This window comes from Podarcis tiliguerta (assembly GCF_965153285.1).
Source record: "Podarcis tiliguerta genome assembly, chromosome: 10".
Taxonomy (NCBI): domain Eukaryota; kingdom Metazoa; phylum Chordata; class Lepidosauria; order Squamata; family Lacertidae; genus Podarcis; species Podarcis tiliguerta.
The window spans coordinates 18,492,345-18,508,107 of NC_139543.1; the positions used below are offsets into that span (position 1 = coordinate 18,492,345).

General features: G+C 43.8%; 1 protein-coding gene across 1 annotated transcript in view; it reads left to right on the forward strand.

Moving 5' to 3' along the window:
• Window positions 1-15,763, forward strand: part of SLC13A1 (solute carrier family 13 member 1) — a 95,041-nt gene that overhangs the window by 46,951 nt on the left and 32,327 nt on the right. Inside the window, exons 3-7 of the mRNA XM_083399765.1 lie at window positions 3,095-3,223; window positions 4,180-4,316; window positions 13,964-14,151; window positions 14,270-14,327; window positions 14,416-14,473. Of these exons, the coding sequence (XP_083255891.1) occupies window positions 3,095-3,223; window positions 4,180-4,316; window positions 13,964-14,151; window positions 14,270-14,327; window positions 14,416-14,473 (570 nt within the window). The remainder of the gene's footprint in view (window positions 1-3,094; window positions 3,224-4,179; window positions 4,317-13,963; window positions 14,152-14,269; window positions 14,328-14,415; window positions 14,474-15,763) is intronic.

A 15,763-nucleotide genomic window follows, 5' to 3' on the forward strand; every position in this document is an offset into this window, starting at 1 on the left:
TGCAAATGAGGGATTTCTCCAATGAAACGGATGCAATAGATGGGGGAGAGAAGGAGTAATTTGGAATACACACAGACAGTTTGCCCCTCAAAATATTTCCTGTGGCAAGTCATGGAGGCTATACATTCTCGATAAGAGCACAGCATGTCTGGGGGAGGTAATCGCATCCCTAAGGAGTTCTTAAGATTGTGATGAATCCATCACAGTAGGGTTTAAGCATCCCCACTGCTTGAGTAAAAATAAAGCCAACCTGAAATTGTCCCTGCCATATATGTGCAGGCTGGATGTTTTGTCTGAAACTTCTGTTGAACAATCAAATGGGGAAACAGTGTGCAATGATTATGTGTCAGCAGCACAGCAAGTTGGCTGAAATAGCATGGCTTTTTATTCCTCCTCTTGAAACCTGCTCTGCCATGGTGCACCTCAGACCCTTCTTACATGACCTTGAGAGAGCCAGTCACGTAGTGGTTAAGAGCGGTAGTCTCGTAATCTGGTGAACCGGGTTCGCGTCTCCGCTCCTCCACATGAAGCTGCTGGGTGACCTTGGGCCAGTCACACTTCTCCGAAGTCTCTCAGCCTCACTCACCTCACAGACTGTTTGTTGTGGGGGAGGAAGGGAAAGGAGAATGTTAGCCGCTTTGAGATCCTTACGGTAGTGATAAAGCGGGATATCAAATCCAAACTACTACTCTTCTTCTTCTTCTTCTTCTTCTTCTTCTTCTTCTTCTTCTTCTTCTTCTTCTTCTTCTTCTTCTTCTTCGTAGCCTGAGGGCTCCTTCTCAAGCTTCTTCCTGCTGAATTGCTTGGGTAGCAATAGTCTCAGACCACACAGCCACACAATAAAATGCTGCTGTTTAGGGGTGGGAAATGATGTTCATTCCCTTCTGGGTAACCTTCCCAGGGCCACATCCCTGTGGTGGGCAGAGTCAGAAGTCCAGGATATGTCCATATTTTCACCAGAGAAATGTTGGAGGGTATGGAACAAGGAATGTCAATTTTGCCTTACAATCGGCTAGTTTCTACACAAACTTACACACCATTTCCTCCAACTAGGCAAGCAAGAGCCATGACCCAAGTCCAAGGGCCCATTCCAGGCTGACAAATAACGCTTTGCGTTATTTGTGAAGAATGTGGCCTGGAAAGAGTGCTGAGGGCTAGGTAGAGAGGCCCTTGGACCACGGCAACTAAAGGCTTATCTCTTTACTCTCCTGCCACAAATGGAATGAAAATCTGCCCGCCATGTGTGAACTGATACCTGAGGGAAAAGTTCCCATTGACACCAAAGGGTGTCACCAAACTCCCCACGCATGAGGAACTCAGGTGGGCTTCTATGTACAGTGGCGGGCTTTCATATTTCAACAGCCCCCTGTACGACGCCAAAATTTGGTGTCTTCCCCACCTCTTGCCTTCCATTCTAAGTCATTGTTGTGGGGAATTTCCTTTCTGGGTGAAGAGTGAAGAAATAAGTGTTTACAGTGGAATCACCTTTCCCCATGCCTGTTATTTAATCAACCAAAACTTAACTAAACACTGCACGTTAAGCACAGCGTGATGCGTAGTTTGGCCAAGACTCAATTTCAGTCAATAAATATCTTGACTTCCTTTCTTTTTCTTTTCTTTTTTTGAAAGCCTTGGCCTGTAACAATCCACATTCCCAGATTCTACCCCCGCCCCCCGCCCGCCCCGGCAGATGATCAAAATCAATTTTGCATTTAACTCTGTGTTGGCTTCTGCATTTCATTTAAATATCTTGAGGCAAAATGTGGGGAAATGTCCCGCTAATTCAGACATGGCTATGACAGTCTGTATGGTTGTCCTCCACACCCCACCTTAAATAAACGAGTACAGATGGTTCAGGATCAGTAACTTTCATATTGATGTGCTGATTTGGTATTAATGAAATATATATGTTAATGGAAAACTCATACCTGGCACAGATTTTTCTAGGTTTGTGTGTTTGGCATGGATGTGGCTTTCACCAGATGAAATTCTGAGCATGGGAACATCGAGTTCCAATGTCCCTGAATCTCAGTAGAAAATTCGTATTCTAAAGGGCTGTCATCAGAGGGAAAGGAGGAAATAATTATTTTTCCAGCCGTATCAGCTGTACCAGCAACTGGACTGGAAACATACCCTCCAACATTTTTCTGATGAAAAGAGGGACATCCCAAAATTTCTCTGATAAATAGAGATGCCCTAACATCTTTTCATATCATTTTAAAGTTAAATGTAGATGTTTCATTTTGGGTGAAAATATTGCTAATTCAGAATAAGACTATGCATGAGTGTATTCACAAAATATTGTGACATTCACCCACCAGCGGAATCGCCAGTCTCCTCACAGAGAAACGATCCCCGTTTCTCGCTATTATTGTTCTGAGGTATTCAGGTCGGTGGCAGGTGTTGTGTTTCCCACCATGTTCCTCCAGAGGAATCTGAAGTAACATTTTTTTGGCCATAAAAGTTGGGTGGAAGGAGAGTGGAAATGGATATATAGCTTTTGACAAAGCGCCAAGACTCTTTGGACAAAGCACAGTCTTCCACCTCACGTGAGGCCAACAAAGGAATCAATTTTATTCCATTGCTCTATCTTAGTTCAGTATTGTCTACTCTGATTTCAAGCAGAGGTCTTTCGCTACCTGGTCCTTTTAACTGGCGGTGTCCGCCATCGAAACTGGAACCTTATTCATTCAAAGCACCCTGCTCTTTCATTGAGATGAAGCCCCTTTGCAACGCAGTGCCTCCTCTCAAATGTCTGTTCCATTGAAAGTTTGTGGAAAACAACGAATAAATAAATAAAACCATAATATTTAGAATTTGAAAGCAAATGGCCATGGCAGATAGCTATTATTTCGTTCTTCAGGTGATCCTTCTTGGAACATGACTCAAAGAACAGAAGTTTCTGCTATATCAGCAACATTGTGAATGTGACTTGGGAAATCGCTGGATTCTAGTTGAAGAGGAGAGACTCCCCATTATATCTTATCGTCCTTTCCAGTCAGGGGTTATAATGTTTTCTGTCTGATTGCTCATGTTGTACTACAGAAATCTGAATCTGATTTTCTTTCATTCTATTTTCTCTTTTCAATTCTAGGAAGCAGAATGTGCCTACACGTTATTTGTGGTGGCCATCTTTTGGCTCACAGAAGCATTACCCCTGGCCGTTTCGGCGTTACTTCCTGCTTTAATGTTCCCATTGTTCGGAATTATGGCTTCCAAACAGGTAAATTTCCTGTTGTTGTTGTTGTTGTTGTTGTTGTTGTTGTTGTTGTTGTTGTTCCTTTCCTTTCCCTACCACTACTCCAACTGCCCATATATTTGGTAGCCCAGACATCAAACCATTTGATTGCTTTATTTGCTTTCTTTAATGGTGAATTTATACAAATCCTAATGCCTCGAGGCCTTGGACACACTCGAAGCATCCCTACTGAGCCCATTCTGGTGGGCTGGGGAGACTGGTGCTGTCTAGAAGTACAACAAGGGAATCACAACCACTATGCCTCTTGCTACCACTTTGAAACACAGGAGACAGCAGTGATGAAACCTGAAACTTGATTTCACATCCCATTTGCCCCTGAAACCCGATACAATCTGGGACAAAAGTTCAGCTTTTCCAACTTTCTTCCAAGCACTGACTACCACTCTCTTTATGGAAACGGCCTGCTCCTTTGCAGAACCCTTTCTGCACTGGAGAAATTGGTTCCATTCCCCTCTCATTCTTCTGAGTTTCTTATGGCCCATCACCAGGCTGGCTCCCAACTCCCATGCCTTCCACCAACTCCCATTAGACCCATCCAAGTCCAACTGTTGCACCAGATTTATAGACATCTTGACTGGGCAAAGCTAGAGAATACAGAGAGGCGGGTGAACTCCATATTTTGGGTTTGCTGCTGGGACAGAGAGATGGTGCTAGAATTTAGGTGTTCCTCAGCATGGTGCTGTCAATGCCCGCCTCCCTTGAAACACACCCCATGTTTAATTTTAGTTTAATTTTATTCCTCTAGCAACAGCAACTCCTGGTTTCAAGAACAAGTCCCTATTGTTTCTCTTTATACATCTAGGTGGCTTCATTCGTTTCGATTTTCCTCCACAAATTGTACAGCTCATTATTTTCCTGAGATGGAATCATGGTAGCTAAATAGCGCACATTTAGCTAAACAAAATGAATTTTGCTTTTAGGTGGCATCGGCTTATTTCAAAGATTTTCATCTGCTGTTAACGGGAGTGATTTGTTTGGCAACGTCAATAGAGAAATGGAATTTGCACAAGAGAATTGCCTTGAAAATGGTGATGCTGGTGGGTGTTAACCCTGCATGGTATGTAGCATACTGACAAAAGAAACTGATATACTGAAAACCCCTTTGGCTCTGTTGTGCAAGTAGACTTGCCAGCTCTTTTCTTCACCTGTCCTTTATAAAACTGCACAATAAGAAGAAATTCCACAGATGCTACTCTCCCCAGCACTGTAGCTCCATGGCAATAATAGAAGCTTCACCTGTTGGAATTTTCAATATTATGTAATTGTGATTGGAGCACAACAATTCAAGTAGCAACTTTTGGGCAGGTTGGGCGGGTTTGTGTGCAAAGTATCACAAAGTATATGGTGTGTGTGTGGGAGGAGTAGAGGGGCTGTTTCCCCAGGTGCAAAATTTTGGGTGTGTGTGCAAAATTTCAAAAGAAAAATAAACTGCTTTGAGGGTGTGTTTTTTAAACCAATCAAGCAGTGTAAAAATTCCATGAACTAAACAATAACAATAAAATAAATGGCCACCACTGGTCTCCCATCCCCAGCTTTTCTCTCACTGCTGGGAAGACCCTTCCCCACCTCCATCGCTGCAGCCCGGCCCTGACAGGAACCACAGGAACCCTAACCCTTGCCCCAGGCACTGGCAACCCATGCTACACCACTGCCATTTACAAGCCATAATTACAGTTCTATTTGGCTGCTAAAGAGATTTGCTAAGGCCAGCCTTTTGCCAAAATTGAATTATACATATCGTTGGGATGAGAAGACGAGTTTTACACGAAACACTTCTGTTATTGGCAATAGTGGCGCACGGCTCAGAACAAAATAGCAGATGAATTTGTGAACAGCTCTGACTCATACTTCTTAATGACTGGTATTAAGCAACTGAGAGATCTTTCATACATTATCTCATCGTTAGTATTCCATCCAAAGCTGAGGTAGTGCTAAGCAGTTTTATTGCAGACAGATAGGAAGACTCTGCCCACCCCCTCCACCCCCCCAAAATATTGCTGACAGCTGTTACAAACGAGAAGACAGGAGAAATGAAATATCATGTTGTGCTCCTTTTTATTGTTCATAAGGGGTCAGGTAGCCCCTGTCAATCCAATCAGCAAGACCAAAAGCAGTTTGCCAGCATTGCAGGCTTTCTGGTTCTTGAATTGTCAGATGCTGCTGTGATAGGGAAGCAAGGAGTTGTCAGTTTCTCACTTGATGATGGTAAATTAGCACAGTTAGGGAAAGCAGAATGGGTGAAATGGGAAACCTCAGTGAACCTTGAAGACCCTGAGGACCATGCTTGTGTGTACATCCCTGCCTGCGAGACTGATCACAGTTTTGGTTTGGAGTATCATTATTTCTTCACCTGGTAAGATCTCATCATGATCGTAAGGTGCCAAAGAGCTAAACCTGGCCATTAGGAGTAACTAGAAAGCTAAGATAGGAGATAGAATCATAGAATCATAGAGTTGGAAGAGACCACAAGGGCCATCGAGTCCAACCCCCTGCCAAGCAGGAAACACCATCAGAGCACTCCTTACATATGGTTGTCAAGCCTCTGCTTAAAGACCTCCAAAGAAGGAGACTTCACCACACTCCTTGGCAGCAAATTCCACTGTCGAACAGCTCTTACTGTCAGGAAGTTCTTCCTAATGTTTAGGTGGAATCTTCTTTCTTGTAGTTTGGATCCATTGCTCCATGTCCGCTTCTCTGGAGCAGCAGAAAACAACCTTTTCCCCTCCTGTATGTGACATCCTTTTATATATTTGAACATGGCTGATGAGAAAGAGATGATGAAGCCATCCATTTCGTAAATATGGAATCCACAAATATATCTTACCTAATCTCTTCATCGATAGTCTGGCTGGTTTCACAAAATGCAGGGAGGTCAGAGGAAAACCAGAGAAAAGCCCAACACATGAACAGATCAAGGCTGATTTCACAGTGTGTGTGTTTTTTCTAAGCCCACAGCAAGATGTCAACAGTGCTGTGAGGAGGGTGTAGACTGTTGCTCCAGATTTTGTCTCTGCAATTGAACGTGCCCATCCAATGATGAGTGGATTACCTTGGTTCCAGACTGCTCTCTCATGGATTTGCTCATCCTTTCCTCTGATTTAACATGGGCATTTTCTAAAATTAATTCTGGAATGGGCATAGTTTGCCGAAGCTTTATTTTCCTTTCATTTGTCCGCCTCGCTTTTCTGTCTTTCTTACTGATCTGTGCAAGCAATCCAATGGATGAGTACCCCTTTTCACTGTTTTAGCAATATGCACAAGCAGTGGGTGGGGTAAGAATTAAGAAGATTAAAGAACCAACAGAAAGAAATTAAAACTGTGGCAGGCTAAGCATTTGCAGTGGTCTCTATGGAACCTGAAAATAAAAAACAGAAGATGGCAGCTTCCTTAGGTATTGGTGTGGCTTGCGAACTAGACCAGATGATTCAGAAACCAGAAAGAAATTTGGATGGGGAGAATTTTGTAAGCATGCCTGCCTGCCACCCAGTGGTCACCTGGCCTCCTGTAATAATATATTGTACTTTAATAAGCAAACACTGTTTTTGTTTTTTAAAAACAAGAACAGCAAAATAATTATCCTTATTACTACTTCATCAGGCAGGCCACTGTTGTCACTTGGTTTAAAAGGGAAAATGAAGACTGATAATGTTTGTTATCTTCACCACTTGCAAAGCCACCTGTGTGGCAGATAGAAGTTTAGCAGGTGAAGCTTTTCCTGAAATGGTGGTGCAGTTAGTTTCACTTGGTGACATTCTCCTATGACACAATTTTAAGAATAGGTAAAGGTAAAGGGACCCCTGACTGTTAGGTTTAGTTGCGGACGACTCTGGGGTTGTGGCGCTCATCTCGCTTTACTGACAGTGCATGGAAATGCCGTTTACTTTTCCGCCGGAGCAGTACCTATTTATCTACTTGCACTTCATGCTTTTGAACTGCTAGGTTGGCAGGATCAGGGACCGAGCAATGGGAGCTCACCCCATCGTGGGGGTTTGAACCACTGACCTTCTGATCGGCAAGCCCTCGGCTCTGTGGTTTAACCCACAGCGCCACCCGCGTCCCTTAATGTTAAGAGTACTGGAACCCTAAAATAAGCAACGGTACTCAAGAGTTGCCTCAGACTTGAACCAAGAAGCAAGTCAAACAGCAATTCCATTAATTTAACATCTGCATGATGTTTAATGGCATGCAAAATATGCAATGCTGAAGTTAAATAGGCTGGTGGCTCCATGTAAATTCCTCCTACAGATAATTTTTGACCCTCCAAAAGTACCCTTTGAGCTGGGTGTTATCCCAGTTGCACTGAAACAGCAATATTATCTTGACAGATAATATGTCAAGTTAAGATAAGAAAGTGTTTTCTATCACTTTCTGAGATGATTGTTTTTCGCTCTTTATAGCTGCTGTCCCAAACCAGGTGCTCTTCCTGTTATGGGGCTCCAACTCTCATAATTCTAAACCATTGTTTATGCTGGCTGGTGCACATCGGTTTTTATTGCCCAGCAATATCGCAGGCAGAGGAATGCTGCTGTGTCTGTTCAGTCGGGTTATGTCATTTCATGTCATAGTGTCATTAAAGCAGCAAGTAACCTGAGATGTGCACCCAAAAAGTCCCTGCAGAGGCACATCATAATGGCATGTGATCCAAGAGGGCAGCCTCCTTCTCATTTGTGAAATAGCAAGAGATTTTGAGGAGAATGTCTCAGATCATGTAGGTGTCTTATCCATTTCCGCTCAGAATTTACATCCAGCTTACCGGGGCCAACAATACTGAAACCTTTCCTAGTGATAAATGAAGCCATCTGCATGGATTTCAAATGGTCGTAGGCAGAGTAGATGAGGGGAAACTGAGGTGGAATCGTCTTTTGAAATCCACTTTAGAACAAGGATCATCAGTCAGTTTTCAAACCGCAAATCTATTGGGAATAATTTTACACTCTGGGTACATAATGATCATTTGAATGCTGGTTTATAAATTGTTTGCTATCAAAAAGAGATTGCAATAAAGCAGTTCCTTTATTTCCCCTTTTCTTTTCTGAAGAATTCTTTTTCTTCTCTGCAGGCAGTTTCTGTCCCTCCCCCTCCCCACCTTTTAAAAAATATATATCAGTTTACAGTGGTACCTCTGGTTACGTACTTAATTCATTCCGGAGGTTCGTTCTTAACCTGAAACTGTTCTTAACCTGAAGCACCACTTTAGCTAATGGGACCTCCCGCTGTCACCGCACCGCCGCCACACGATTTCTGTTCTCATCCTGAAGCAAAGTTCTTAACCTGAAGTACTGTTTGTGGGTTAGCGGAGTCTGTAACCTGAAGCGTATGTAACCTGAGGTACCACTGTATTAGAATCTCCCATTCCACTACAGGACTGGCTAGCCAACAAGCACATTCATATATTCAGTGAGGTTCCCGGTTCCTGTTCAAGGCCCTGGCCCCTAAAGGTCACTGGGGTCACTCTCCCACAGAGGCCAGACTGCTTCTAACCTCCCCACAAATGCCCTTCTACCATCATCTATTGAATTGCAGAGACAAGCAGGACTCTGCTTTCAAAAAGCCCAAACCAGCATATGCAATGAGAAATGGCTTCCTAGGATCCTCCATCTTATGTGTGTAGGGGAAAGAACACAGAACAAGGCATTGTTGCATGTAAAATAATAAATAATGCTTCTATTTAACACCTTTGCCCAGGGATGCAGAGCATGCAGGTGTAGCTGAACTACAGCTCCCATCATCCCTGATCTTTGGCCATTCTGGATGGGGCTGATGGGAGTTGGAGTCCAGCAACACCTGGCGGGCCACGGGTTCCCCATCCCTGCCAAAACACACTGACTTCCCTCTTCAGCAGTTATCCTAACCCACCAGTTTTTCTCCTCTCTCCTTCCTATCCACTCACTCCTCTCTTTATGCAAAGTCTGGGGAGCCAGTGTGGTGTAGTGGTTAAGAGCAGTAGGCTCGTAATCTGGGGAGCCGGGTTCGTGTCTCCGCTCCTCCACATGCAGCTGCTGGGTGACCTTGGGCCAGTCACACTTCTCTGAATTCTCTCAGCCCCACTCACCTCACAGAGTGTTTGTTGTGGGGGAGGAAGGGAAAGGAGATTGTTAGACGCTTTGAGGCTCCTTAGGGTAGTGATAAAGCGGGATATCAAATCCAAACTCCTCCTCTTTGACTGTCATTCTCAGATGACTTTCTCCACCTCTTACTCACCCTGACTCCACTCAGCATCTCAGCATCACATTCCACTGCTGTAAATCATCCCTGCCTTCATTCTTTTGTTACATACACACAGCAATAGTGTATTCCCCCCCCCTCAAAAGAGAGGGGGAGGAGAAATATGGAATTTGCCTTCTTACAAGATGTTTACATCCCCTATCCTTGCTTATGAAATCCAGTTATATCCAGATACCTTCTAGAATTTGCAAAGTTGCCTTTGCCTAGTTCTAGAAATTACAAATCCCAGTAGGGACTGGATTTCATAACCTTATTCCAAAAGTGGAAGAAGCATGGACAGGTGATCTGGCAATTTCAGCTCCTTTGTGTTTCTCACTTTTCAAATCTTAAGTTCAGTTTACACGATGAGTTTGTATTATATTTAAAGTATGGCTTTTTGTACGGCCCCCCATACATACTTTTTTGTATGCAATTTGGCCTAATTTCTGCATTTTTGCCATGTCCCCTGATAATATAACTTTTTACTTATTAATAATATACCCCGCTTTTCACGTCATTTAGGTTTCTAAGTGGCTTTTAAAATTTATTTTTGCTAAAAAACAAAGAAGTATGAATTTTTTGGTTGGATAAATACATCATTTGGAGAAGTGAACAGGTTGGATTTCTCCCCCGTTCCTGGAAGAAGCAAGGATGTTGCCTCTAAGCAAGATTTTGCTAAACTGGCAAAAGGCTGTGAGCTCTGTTCCAGACCTCAAGTTTTTGTATGAGGATTGAAACTGCCTCAAATTTATTTGCAGGACATTTTGACCATCACATTCAGAACTTCAGAATTACCATTAATAGTCTATGTTTAGTCTGACCTTAAAATAAATAAACTGGTTCAATTGGGCTCATCTAGAGCCTTTTGCAATAATGACTATCATCCATTTAATAAGAGGTAGGCATAATAGGCAGAAATTATCCAGAACCGAAATGTAACCTGATCACAATTTGGTGCCCCTATAATGTAGGAGCAAGCAGAGGAGACGAGATTTCATCAGCCAGGATGTGGGTCGTGCCACCCAAATAACTTCTAAAGGCATTTTGCATTTTTCAAGGAGCCTGACCTTACCTGAAGTAATCATTAACATTTATGCAATGCTTTCCATCCACACCGATTCCAAAGGTCTCTGCAATCTTTGTAAAAATTATCCATTCTAGGACCACTTGTTACGAAGTAAAAATGGTGTAGGTGATGTATGTACCTCGTAGTCATTTCTTACGTAGACAAGGTTGTGCTTTCACGAGTTAAAGTTTGACCAAATCGTTTTTCGCCATCTCCAGCACTGTGCTGTGGGAGCAACTTCAACGAAGTATGCAAGGTTACCAAGTTGGCAGCGTCAAAGAAATGAGTATCATATTTGGAATGGTTTGGGCCACATGGCAGCAAAACAGAATTGGCAGTGAAATCTTGGTGAGGAAATAGGAACGGATACTAATCTATCCAGAAGACCTAATAGCATTGCTGAAGATAGCTGATCCCTTTAATATCCACTTGAGTCTCTCCTGGTATGTTCACCCCCTAGATAATAAGGTGGAGAGCCTCCTCTTTGGTGGCCCCATGGTGATGAAATTCTCTTCTACTGGACCAGTGTGAAATTTCTACATTGCAGATTTTTGGGCTGGCCCTGAAGACCATCCCCACACCCCTTCCAAGATTGATGTTTATTAAATGGGTACCAGTCTGAGTTTTGCTGTTTCCAGGGTGTGGGTGTGGGTGGAGTGATTGTTTAAAGTTTTAAAATGATGCTCATTTTCTTTTGTTGTTTTGGAAGTTTGCCCAGAGAAGCAGCCTAAAAATAAAATAGAAATGGCTGGAGAATCTTTCCAGAAAAGGCTTGCTTGAATGGGGGTGCAAGGAGGAGAGAAGCTGAAGCAGCAGAGAACAGGCAGGAGGAAAACAAAATAGAAAGAGAAACTTATACTGGGCTAAAAAGGTAAAGGGACCCTTGACCATTAGGTCCGGTCATGACTGACTCTGGGGTTACGGCGCTCATCTCGCTTTATTGGCCGAGGGAGCCGGCGTACAGCTTCTGAGTCATGTGGCCGGCATGACTAAGCTGCTTCTGGCCAACCAGAGCAGCGCACGAAAACACCGTTTACCTTCCCACAGGAGTGGTACCTATTTATCTACTTGCACTTTGACATGCTTTCGAACTGCTAGGTTGGCAGGAGCTGGGACTGAGCGACAGGAGCTCACCCCGTCGTGGGATTCGAACCGCCGACCTTCTGATCGGCAAGTCCTAGGCTCTGTGGTTTAACCCACAGCACCACTGGGCTACAACAACCATAAATCCTAGTCATTGGCCATGCTGGTTAGCGATCCTGGAACTCCAGCATCTTATGAAGGCTACAGATTCCCTACCCTGTTACACAGCAAGAACATGGAGTCAGTGAAAGTATAGTTCCAAGTTGCACATGTGGAGTGACTATTGCAAAGGAATGAATCAGGGCACTGGTTTGGGGAGTAAAGTAGATTCCCATTTAGCAGTGTACTGCTGTCACACATACAATTGGAAACTGAGAGTGCAGGTTCCGTGCAACTGTTTTTCAGTGCCTACCTGTGTGGAGATAAACTGTCTGTTGGTTAGGTAAGAAAACATCAGCTTACCTGAAAGGACTTTGAGCCAGCAAGCTAATTGGGAATCTGATGAACTGAACTAATTTAGGATGTTCTAATGAGACTTGTCCAAGTAGCCATGCATTTTACACATCATAAATCATGAAGACACAGCCCTGGTCCCAGAGTGTCGAAATATACGAGAGTCCATTGTACAACCTGCCATCCTTAGAAAAGGCTTTATCACAGCAATAAACAAACCATCAATTGGTGAAACTACAATTTTTGTAAATTTTCATAATTCGTTTTAATTATTGCCTTTACCAGAATCTACTCCATAACTATGCAGTTAGTTGGGGTGTGATCTAGGGCATTTTTACCAGAGAAAGTTTACAAGGCCGTTTTTGTTATTGTCTGAATAGATTGAACCATCTCTCCTAAAGATGAGCTCCATGGCCTGGTCCTTTGAGGTCTTGTCATCCATTTTCTTTGTAACAGTGCCTCCCTGCAGATGTTACTAAGCTAAAACTCCCAACAGCCAATGGCTAAGGAAGATAAGAGTTGAAGTTTCAGTAACATCTGAAGGGCCAAACCTGCCCTGCACCTTATTTTGTTGTTCCTCCCATTGTTGATTTTAATTGGATGGGTGCATAATCTCTGGTTCCTGAGTACAGAAGGGCAAAGAAGGTTATTCTGGAGCTTGACCATGTGAGCATAGGGAAGGGTTGCAGCTCAGTGAGAAGCACATGATGCGGAAGCTCCCTGGTTCAGGAAAATACTCTGTCTGAAACCCTAGAGAGCCAATACTAGCTACTATAAACACAAGACTGACTTAGATGAACCAGTGGTCTGACTTGAGATAAAACAGTTGTTCTAACATTCCCTTACAAGACTCCTATGACGCTGGAGTGACTGAAAATTCTGTGTTAACACATGTATGTTGCAAGGAACTTGATAACCCTGCCTCATTCATCTGCCTTTTGTGTGTGTGTGTGTGTGTGTGTGTGTCACAGCAACTGGTGGGCCTGGAGTATATTATTTACCCTTGAATCAACTTTCAGCTCAGTATAGCCTGTTGACTAAAGTAAGTAGCACAGGTGTGCTGTGTCTGGATTTATTTTCCGGGATTTATTTATTTGTGTGTGTATTTTTACACTGCCTTGCATATAACATCCCAAGGGAATGCACATAAGAAGAGAGTTGATTATATTTTAAAAGAGTTAAAACATTTAAACAGTGATAACTTCTTCAAAAAATAATAATAATAATACAGCAGCAATCTGGGGGCAAACTAACATTAATCACGGACTAAGTGGGGCGCGGGTGGCGCTGTGGGTAAAACCTCAGTGCCTAGGACTTGCTGATCGTATGGTCGGCGGTTCGAATCCCCGTGGCGGAGTGAGCTCCCGTCGTTCGGTCCCAGCTCCTGCCCACCTAGCAGTTTGAAAGCACCCTTAAGTGCAAGTAGATAAATAGATACCGCTTTATAGCGGGAAGGTAAACGGCATTTCCGTGTGCTGCGCTGGTGCTGGCTCACCAGCTGCAGCTTTGTCATGCTGGCCACGTGACCCGGAAGTGTCTTCGGACGGCGCCGACTCACTGCCTCTTGAGCGAGATGGGCGCGCAACCCTAGAGTCGGACACGACTGGCCCGTATGGGCAGGGGTACCTTTACCTTTACCTTTAAGCATCAGTGGAAGCCTGAGAACACAGGTAAATCTTTGAAAGGCACCAAAACACCAGCTGTGGTTGGCACATGTCTGAGCTCAAGTGGTTCCACATTATGGAAAGCTTCATTTAGTAGCAAATCAGAAAGCATGGTAACTCTTTCATGAAGATGATGATGACAACTCGGTCTCATTCTGATGGCAAAGAACCATTCCTTTGTTTTAAGCTGAGGGCTGATTGTAGAGTAATACATGGGGGTGCTTCTCATTTCAGGCTCACCCTTGGCTTCATGATCAGCTGTGCCTTCCTGTCTATGTGGCTTAGCAACACCTCCGCTGCTGCTATGGTGATGCCCATCGTAGAGGCAGTGGCTCAGCAAATCATCAGTGCTGAAGCTGAAGTGGATGGCCTGGAAATGACTCACGCAAATGGAGCCACCAATCACGCGTTGGAACTCGATGGTACGCAGGGATGTTGGGCGTTTTCCACCTTTACCTTCCCTGGGGAAAGACCAGCTAAACTGAAGCCCTCAAATTCAACTTTTCACCTCTCTCCCTCTCCCTCACTCTTTTAAAATAGAAGATATTGATGAATGCAAAGCAGTTGACTGGAAAGAGAAAACAAAGCAAATTAATGGGTAAAATTTATTTTTGATCACGTATATTATATCAGTTTGCTCAAGCACAGCAGATCACTTATAAACACTGCATGTTTCTTTTTTCCAGATACAGCAACGGGTCTGCTCATGCGGTTCACACTGTGTGCAAGATTGAGAAGGGAAAGGTATTTCATCAGCAATCGTGGCATTTTAATTTTGAAATTATGGTTTGATATCAACCTAGTAGGTCGGGGTCACTAATTTCTCTAGGTCCATTGACACATTTGGATTTTGAAGAGAGTGCTGTGGGCACAACCCTCTCTGGTCACTTCTTTCAGGTCCAACAGAATTAATTTGAGCCTTGAAAAGCACATAAAGCTGAAAGAGGAAACGAGAAAGAGTGCTACTCTTCCTTCCAATTTTTGGGTTGCAGCAACTGGTTCAGGTCATTCTCTTTAGAAGGATGAGCTGAAGAAAAGTCCCTGTAGAGATCCATTTCAGGCTGAGCAGCCAAAATATGATATTGTTGTTTGCCCTTTTGGCCCATTCAGATGCATAACTTGTTTTAATTACTCCGGCTGAGATTCTCATTCTTTTGTTTTTATTTTATTTTTTTGCGTCCCGTGTCCGTGTCGGGCTGCCAGATGATTTTAAACAATGATCTCTTGCAAGAGGGAATCAGAGTCTCATAGAAGATTGTGGAAACTTTTCAAAACATAGCGTAATGGGTGCCCCTTATTACAGTCTCCACTGCTGCAAAATGTTCCTTAGTTGCATGTCGAGGTCCCCAAGGCCACCCCAATAACTCACACATCACACAGAATTTTTGTTTAAGGTTTTTGGCATAATTTTGGCCACAACTTTATTAAAATACAAAAATGTGATTGGTTGCTTAGGCATTGGTTGTGACTATCTGCCCCCCCCCCCCCATGGGGGACAGACTGACATTACCCACGATGCGAAAGTCAGAAAGGGGGAATACACTTGGGGGTAGCAACGGAGCAGGGAAGCTGCCCTCAGCCCTCCCCAAATGCAACCAGGAGCTCATTGCTATGGCCCGAGCCCCCTTGTCAGAGTGGACAAGCAATAGTTAGCCCCCTATTCCTTTAACGGAATCCCTTGCAGCAGCAGAATTAGAGGGGCAGGCACAGCCAATCCATGCCCCTCAACCAACCAAACCATAAACCAATGACGAGCCGCAACCTTACAAGTTGTGACGATTTGCTACGCAGTAGGTAAAAACCAAATGGCCCCAGCCAATCAGCCAGATGGACAAAATTCCTACTGGGCCCCTGCCCCAAGAGCAGATGACCCCATGACAGGCATAGCAAGGTCAAAGTGAACAACCCTAATTCTAGGGAGGGAGGGACGGGCAATCTGATGCACGGGCGAAAAGAGGAAGCCCTAGCCTCGTGTAAGGAGTTTAAGCATTTCTGGCTGTCAGTCAACAAATGGTAACATTAACTTCTTCCCAA